The following is an 8,772-nucleotide window of genomic DNA, read 5'->3' as shown; positions in this document are numbered from 1 at the left end:
CATGATAGTGACGGCTCTAATACCACTTGTTGTCACAACCGATGTTCCGGTGGGTTGCAGGAAGTTGACACCGAACGAGCTTGGCAGGCTTCGAGAGTGGATGAGCGCACGCACAGTAGATGGTTTTGCACTGCGTTGAAGCTGCAGTTTTTCTGATCTTTCTTCCCTTTTCCTAGCAAAACGAGTAAACATGCCTTCCCACGTTGGAGTGAATCTCGCGCCAACCCACGAGCTCCATCGTGCAGCACTCGATGTGCCATGATCGAGCGAAAAATTAATGGCCACGGCTCTGATTGAGTTCTGACAAAACTGAAAAACGGAAATTCCAACAACATAAGCTTATCTACTGACTCTGCTACCTTGAAGAAACTTAACCGAAACTAAATTAACTAACAAGTACACTGCAATGCATGCACGTTTGAAGTTTCGGGTTCCTCGAAATCATCGACACACTGACTGCAGAACTCAGAGCTGAAGCAGAGCAGGGCATCCCATGATCGCTTCCGCTCAAGCTCCCTATGGTCCGGCCACCATCTGGCTTGGATCTCCTAGCCCATCATATGATCCACAGTTTAGCATATGATAAAAGCTATGAAAATCACGTAGCAACAAACAGTAGCCTCGATTGTCTTCTTAACAGTATTAACACGCGCCCGCACGCATGCACAAGCGCAATCGAGCACAGAGACGAAACAAGGCAGAATCCAAACCGGGGCCAATAAACAATGTGTATAATTTTATGTAGAAATATGTTTAGTTAACCGTATGTATTATTCTAGTTTAGTTTGATAAATACGAGTGTACGTCTGTAGTCTGAGCCGAGAAATATTCAAATCAATGCGCTCCATAAGTGGATTTACTTGTTAGTATTATAAAATTATAATCATACGAGCAACTAATTATAATATCAACTATTATATCTACTTATACACCGTTAGGTTCGATTAACTAAATAAAAATTCAGCTTAATCTGTCCAAACAGATACAATCAATAAAAAAAACTTCTTTTTATAAATATATCTCTACTCAACTTTAATCATATTAAATACATATAGTTTTATATAGGCAAAACGTACGGACAACCAATCCCACTCAAAACTGCTGCAGCTGTTGGGTCCGAAGGGATCGAATCTATCACAGGCAATCAGCACCAACAGCTCTACCGGCCAGTGTAGCTGAGCACACGGCCTCAGGACATAGGATCCCTTTACGCGTTGATCGATGGGCAGCGCAATGTTGCCGTGCCAGGCTCGTTCAGGAATCAGGACGCCAGGGCAAAGCGAGTTTCCCGGCATCGACCGGTCGATCGAGGTCGCCGGTGAAGAACGGTCAACTCTCGGGGTCGCGTCGGCTGGTCATCCTGTGCTGCCCTGCTGGCTCAGGTCAAGTCACGACGGTGGCTTGGCGTGCCGCGAAACCATCGCGAATCCTGTTTCTGACATCGCGGGCCATCGGAAAATTGGTTCTCAACCGAAGCGTCGGTTTTATATCCAACGGTCGTCGATTTTTTGTGGAATCAACGGTCGTCGATTGAGCTAATGGATGCCAGCATCGGTGGTGCATTTTTCCTTGACAGGACCAACATGTGTATTTTTGTCCTCTAAATCCATTGCACCTGGAATATACATTTCCGAGATGGCTCCATGTGATAGATGCAGGCACCGTGGACCAGCGGCCCGAGCTTGGCCATCATGGAAATCTTTGAATCAGGCAGGTACACATGGACCTTCAGCTGAATTCAGATTCAACCAAGAATCATCACCCTGGATCCTGACCCCTCAACTGGGCAGGACAATATGAGCTCCCTCGTCCAAAGGCACAACATCTCACACAATGATTGGCTCTGCCCTCCTGCATCGCTTCTGGCTCGGCTTTTGTTTTGTTCGCATCTGTGCAGAATCCTGAAAAGCTCATGTACCACCACCGCTGCTGCGGCTTCACAGTGCATCGCATCCAGCCGGCCGGCCGGCCGGTCGTGGGGGCTGGCTGCCGTAGTGCCGTGGGCAGGCTAAAGCTGGGCTCTTGCAATCCCTTCGTGGGTGATTGAGTCGAGCGCCATGAATAATTGGCGCGATGATTGCCCTGCCTCTGCGCCGCGCGGCAGAATAATTGGCGCGATGATTGCCCTGCCTCTGCGCGCCGCTGCCGCGCCGCGCTCGGCGAGATTGTGCGGCAATGATTCGCACGTTCAGGCGGAGACAAGGAGCCACAGAGGGATCAGGGGCAGGGCAGAGGCAGAGAAGCGCACCGTGGTGTAAAGCTGCCGGGCGCCGTCGAGGCTTCGCGATTCCCGCGGTCTCTCGACGTCACCTGATTGCCCTGCCTCTGCGCCCCGCTGCCGTGCCGCGCTCGGCGAGATTGTGCGGCTATGATTCGCACGTTCAGGCGGAGACACGGAGCCACAGAGGGATCAGGGGCAGGGCAGAGGCAGAGAAGCGCACTGTGCTGTAAAGCTGCCGGGCGCCGTCGAGGCTTCGCGATTCCCGCGGTCTCTCGCCGTCGCCACAAGCTGTGCACTCTGCAGCAAGCAATGTGGCCGGTTCAACTGCTGAACCAAGGGGAGAGAATGGGGAACGAAAGAAAGGCGTAACTGTGCCAAACACGTTTTCACTTCTCAGGCTACGCCTAAGCCTTAGGCTAACTCCAGCAAGTTGCTTAAATTTCTATCCTCTAAAATACTATTATATCATCCTCTATCACTATTTCAGCCTCTCTCATTCCTTTCATCTCCGACAGAAATCTTATATCTGGACCTCTTTTTTCTCTTTTCTTTTTTTAATATTATTTGGACAACCGTCATAACCGCCATAGCAGGATTTTTTTTTTTAATATTCAGGGTTCATTGGATGCAAAACCTCGAAATTGTGTGCTGATATTTAGTAGGTTTTTATATTCGTAAATTTATGTATGGTATTTGTTCGGGCTTGTTGCGGAAGACAACTTGTCTTGCAGTGGAAGATTTTGGAGTAGTGGCTTCCCGTGGAAGGAAGTGAGCTTGCTTCCGTCAGAAGATTGAGCGAGGCACTATAAGTAGGAGACAGGAGGATGGCAAGAATTGCAAGCCACCAAAATGGATCCTGATCAAGCTTGAAAGGAATACTTGAGGGAGTTGTGTTTCTCGTCCAACGACTCGTCTGATGAAGAAGATGATTTGTTCATGGAGGGTATGAGAGCCTGGCAAGCTGACCTGGAGCAATCAGAGAGGCGACCATGGGGCGGATCAGTGCGAGGTCAGAAGCGCATCAACCGGTTCCGGCTCGAGGGCCATATGAGGTTGTTCAACGACTACTTTACTGATCCCCCCGTGTACCCCGACTACATATTCCGGCACAGGTATTGTTACATTCCCAAGTGTTAATGTTTCAAAAATCGGTGTGTTGTTCGTAATCATGTGCGTTATTGCAGGTTCCGGATGAAACGCAATCTGTTTCTGAAGATAGTTGCAGCTGTAGAAGAGAAGGACCCCTAGTTCCAGCGGAGGAGAAACGCAACTGGCGAGCTTGGGCTATCGGCATTGCAAAAAGTGACTGCAGCATTTCATATACTAGCATACGATGCGCCGGCTAATTCTCTCGATGAGTGCCTTCAGCTTGGTGAGAGCACCATCATTCAGAGCATGCGTTGTTTCGTCCATGCTGTTGTGCAGGCATTTGGCGATGAGTACTGTCGGAGGATGAACTCCTGTCGCAGGGATCCCGAGAGACCCCTTTTTAGAGATTCGGCCGGGGGGATGATCCTGAATGAGTTCGTCGGAGAAATAAATGGAACTGGAAATAAATGCAATGGCCGGTGGTGGGGGATGGTCGACCTAGTGCAAAGAGAAATAAATGCACCGGAGTTTAGACAGGTTCGGGCCGCACGGGGGCGTAATACCCTACTCCTGTGTGGATGCAATATCCTTCCCCGGAGGGGATCCCTCAGGGATATGTCTGGTTACAAGAATATATTGTCTAACTGAGAGCTTGAGGCTCCCTTGTTCTAGCTCTGCTCAACCTCGCTTGCGGTGTTCTTCGGATGATGTCTTCGATCGTCTCGATCTGTCTTCGGATGTTTTCTCGTGTGTTCGGGTTGTCTTGGTCTGTGTTCTCGATCTCTCTTTCTTCTTTCTGTATCCCCATCCTTTTATGCACTCGCCGGCCACGACATACCTCTAATGGGAAAGAAGGGGCACATGTTCCAAGACACCACGACTGAGAAAGGCGTCATCATTCCCTCTGGGCGAAGTGACAGGGGCGGTGGAAAAACGCGGTGCGCGTCCGACCACCCGTCACTGTGGACGCCCTGGCGCCATTGAGAGGGCCCACCGGGCAGCCACAAAGGCACCCGGCGCGCCCACCCTATCTTGTTCCTCTACAAGGGCAGGGTGGCAGGCGGAACGCTTTGATCCTGGTAACGTTATCCCAAGATACCCCGGATGATACAGGACGGGACCCGTGCAATTAATGGACCCACGCCCCCCTGCCAAAGCATGGTAGGGACTGACACTGCGGCGGGAGCAGTTGGGGATGTCAGGATGTCAGGCCGCGCATGCCCATCAAATACGGCCTTGGACCTCTAACTGGTTGACGCCCCGTCAGCGGGCCCTTCTGGGTCGTCGGGGCATCGGGTGTTCTCGCGCGAACCTTCGGGGAACCGAATGCTCGGGGGCTTCCACGTGCAACCCCGAGCACTCTCTCCAGAGCACTTCTGTAGAACCTTCGGGGAACCGAGCGCTCAGGGGCTGCCACGTGCAGCCCCGAGCGCTCTCTCCCGAGCACTTCTGTAGAACCTTTGGGGAACCGAGCGCTCGGGGGCTGCCCCGTGCAGCCCCGAGCACTCTCTCCCGAGCACTTAGCTCTTCTGCCCATCGGGGGACTAGGGTACTCGGGGGCGAGCGGGCACCTCTCCGAGCACTTTCTTCCCGGTACTTGGACTCTGCGGGTCATTGGGGAACTGGGGTGCTCGGGGACCAGAGGCTGTGGCCCCGAGCACCTTCTTCCGGAACTTAGAATTTCCTCATCCCGCAGGAGGGACCTCGCAGGATGGTGACGCGTGGCAGACGGCTGGCCTGGCCTCGGGACTCAGAGACCCCCGGTTCCTGATACACCGACAAGTACCTTCGTTCTCCTAATGAGGACACTGCGCGTTTGCTAGCCATCAACTCGCGCAGAGACTTCCCTAGGATGTTAGGAAGCGTTGATTGTATGCATTGGAGGTGGAAGAACTGCCCCACGGCGTGGGTCAGGTCTTATACGGGGCATGTGAACGCTCCGACTATCATTCCGAGGCGGTAGCGTCACACGACCTGTGGATCTGGCATGCCTTTTTCAGCATGTCTGGTTCGCTTAACGACATCAATGTCCTCCACCAATCGCATCTCCTCGATGAGTTAGCCGCCGGAGAGGCCTCAAAGGTTAATTACACAATCAATGGTCACGAGTACACTATGGGGTACTACCTTGCCGACGGAATTTACCCAGAATGGACCACGTTTGTGAAACCCATTCTGTCGCCTATCGACCGGAAGCGCCAACACTTCGTCGTGCAACAAGCGGCAGCTCGTAAGGATGTGGAGCACACCTTCGGAGTCCTCCAGTCGCGGTTTCCCATTGTCCGGGGGGCCACACGGTTATGGGATGAGGAAACTTTGTCCGCCATCATGACCGCATGCATAATCATGCACAACATGATTATTGAAGATGAGCGTGAAGACGACGATGTGGAGTACGTGTACGAGGGAGCAGGTGACGACGTCCAGCCTTCTCACGATGTGACCCCACCATTGATGGCCTTGAGCCAACGTTACAATGCTATTCGATGCAAGCAGTACCATGTTAATCTCAGGGAAGACCTAGTCGAACACCTTTGGCAGTTACACGGAGGCGACTGATAGCGTCATGGTAATAGTAGGATGCACGTAGTTTTTGCATTCCCTGTAATGTCTAATCGGTACCGAGCTGCACGTTTAGTGCATTGTACTGTGCTTGGTACTGATAGTGTTTGGTACTGTCTTCCTTGTAGTGTGTTAGTTTATGCTTTTCGATGTAATGTCTAATGGGTACCGAGCTGCACGTTTAGTGCATTGTACTGTGCTTGGTATTGATAGTGTTTGGTACTGTCTTCCTTGTAGTGTGTTAGTTTATGCTTTTCGATGTAATGTCTAATGGGTACCGAGCTGCACGTTTAGTGCATTGTACTGTGTTTGGTATTGAAAACCTCGCGTTGTGGTGAACGTATGAAATGTATAACGCAGTGCACAAAGGGACTACAATGTTCAACTAATCCTGGAAAAAATCAGAACAAAATCTGAAAATTCAGAACACAACCTGAAAATTCAGAACACAACCTGAAAATTCAGAACACAATCTGAACATTCCTGAACATAAGAACCAATACATATTGTCTTCCTTCGTCTGGACCATATAAGTATGGACACAATAAGAAAATTCGTGAACATAGCAACAAATACATATAAGTCCGAACCATATAACCCTCAACCATATGAAGCAATACATATAAGTCCGAACCATATAACCCAGAACCGAAACACGCAATACATATAAGTCTGAACCATACCAAGCAATACATATAAGTCTGAACCATACCAAGCAATACAAATACAATTGAACAGGATTGAAACAAGTACACATTACACAGAAATGTATGTTTGGGCTTATAGTCGCCACTAGTCAACCTAGCATCCTAGAGCCTCCATGATCGATCAGACTCAATGGAATAGTCATCCACGGACTCAGGACACAACACGGTCTCGGAGCTCCAATCATCGGAAAGTACGTCGTCTTGGTCACTGGCCAGTGCACCCGATGCTTCCTCAACGCCGGGTACGCTAAGGTTGTCTTCGGTGGCTGAGTGCTCGGGTTCTCTAGCGCTGATCAAAGCATCTTCGACCTGAAACACAACCTGTTCCAAGTCCTGCGCTATGCTCTCAACCTCAAGTAGAGCCCGATTCATATCCATGGCCGCAGGGCAGCTGTCCATGGTCAAATTGTCCACGGCAACCTTCTTCAATGCTTGCGCTGCTTCCTGCACATTGTCCTGGAGCATTGACAGAAGGGCCACAAGCTCTGGAGCGTCCATCTAGAATCAGGCCAATCATCAACGACCATACTGTCCAAAATTCAATGACACATTCGACCAAACCCGTACTATGGCACCATGTTCAGCTAACCAGAAAAAAAACCTTATATGAACTACATCATATCACAGTGCAGGGAACCAATGATCCATACATCTATCTACTTCATTTCTTGCCAACAACCAACTCAGTTCTTGGCAAGAACAAATTCATTTCTTGGCAACAACCAACTGTGCCTAAAAATGTAGTGCAACTGTGCCTTGAATCCTTGATTGACCAAGACATAAGCAGGAATTTGTGTATATATTTACTCCTGCATTCTTCGGCAACTACCAAGATAATTGAGCTTGCTATTGCAATGGCTTCTACTAAGTTGTTTAAGCAATGCATAATGTAGTCTATAGTTCATCATTTCCTAAACCACAGTAGCAAATGCACCTTTGCAATTCACTATTTCCAATTCAGTTCAGTTCATATCCTCTCGTGTCAACAATTGCACCCTACCAACTAATTATGTTCATATGCCATATAACATTAACCTCCTAAAGTTGCTCAAGCCCCAACCAACTGAGCCCATGCCACTGAACACTCCCCCTATCACAGTCATAGACATGAATAAGATAGAATACCACAAAACATGTAGGCAATAGTGTTCCACTCAATTCCATAAAACAATGCCACTAGGGAAATAAAGATTGTAGTAACAGAACCTTGATTATAACATACAAACATCTTGCAATTGTAACATAATGCATTGAACTATGTAACAACAAACTAGCTTAATCTCTAAAGTCTTCTCTCTGCATCTATCCAGGGGATGGTACCCATCACACAAGCTTCCCCTTGTCAATGGAACTACAATGTGCAGCACCAATTGGACAACGAGGGACGGAGCTCCGCATGTTGGTGACGAACACTGAAGCTTTCCACCGGCACATACCACCAGGACCTCCAATCCACTGCACCCACCTCTTTCCTCCAATCCAATGTACCCTACGCACAACCTCCTCCCACATGACAGCGGCATCTCCTCATTATCGCCAAAAACACCGATCAAAATCGCTCCAATACCCTCCACGACCTGCCGCCAGATCGGTCCTCCCCAACCCCCAACCTCTCCACCCCTGCCGCCCAACGCCGACGACCTCCGGCGCACCCCCTTTCCAGCCCAACCCCATACCCCCCACGACGGCTACTGGGACGACCTCAGAGGACGACGTACCAGAGGCTTGGAGACGACCGGCCACCTGCCAGTGCGGCGGAGCAAACCGACGGGGGGGATCCTGGGAGGTCGCTCGCCAGATCCGCCGCCGCCCAATCTTCCTCAGCCGGGGACGCCGCTTCTTCGGACGCGTCGCCTGCTTCTTCCCGCTTGCGTCGGCCACCGACGCCACCCACCTCCCCTCCGCACGCGCTCGCCAGCTCCGCTTCCGTCCCACCGCGAGAGTCCTGAGCGCCGCACAACTGCCCTCGCGCATAGTGATGCTGCCACCGCATTGCTCCGCACTTTTGCCGACTCGATTCCTCTCCCCGCATCGCTGTTCACCCGGATACCGACTCCGCTGGAGACCGAAGCCGCACGACCCGCGCCCCGCATCCGACGTGGATGCCGAACCCGGGCCGGATACCGACTCGGCTGGAGTTGGCCTTATGAGGGCCTGCTGCAGACGGATCCTGCTAATTGCCGCGCACCTGCT

At 50.8% G+C, this 8,772-nt stretch overlaps 1 protein-coding gene across 1 annotated transcript; it reads left to right on the top strand.

Moving 5' to 3' along the window:
• Window positions 1–5,425: 5,425 nt before the first annotated feature.
• On the top strand, window positions 5,426–5,869 carry LOC133901421 (uncharacterized). The gene has a single exon (XM_062342796.1). The coding sequence runs from the start codon at window positions 5,426–5,428 to the stop codon at window positions 5,867–5,869; it is 444 nt and encodes a 147-aa protein (XP_062198780.1).
• Window positions 5,870–8,772: the final 2,903 nt, after the last annotated feature.

The sequence above is a fragment of the Phragmites australis genome, chromosome 20 (assembly GCF_958298935.1).
Source record: "Phragmites australis chromosome 20, lpPhrAust1.1, whole genome shotgun sequence".
Classification (NCBI taxonomy): Eukaryota; Viridiplantae; Streptophyta; class Magnoliopsida; order Poales; family Poaceae; genus Phragmites; species Phragmites australis.
Note: the sequence above shows the minus strand (reverse complement) of the source record. Positions and strands in the feature narration are given on the sequence as shown.

Bases quoted from the DNA above. Each gene is read 5' to 3' on its own strand.
- LOC133901421 (XM_062342796.1), top strand. From the start codon at position 5,426: ATGGGGTACTACCTTGCCGACGGAATTTACCCAGAATGGACCACGTTT.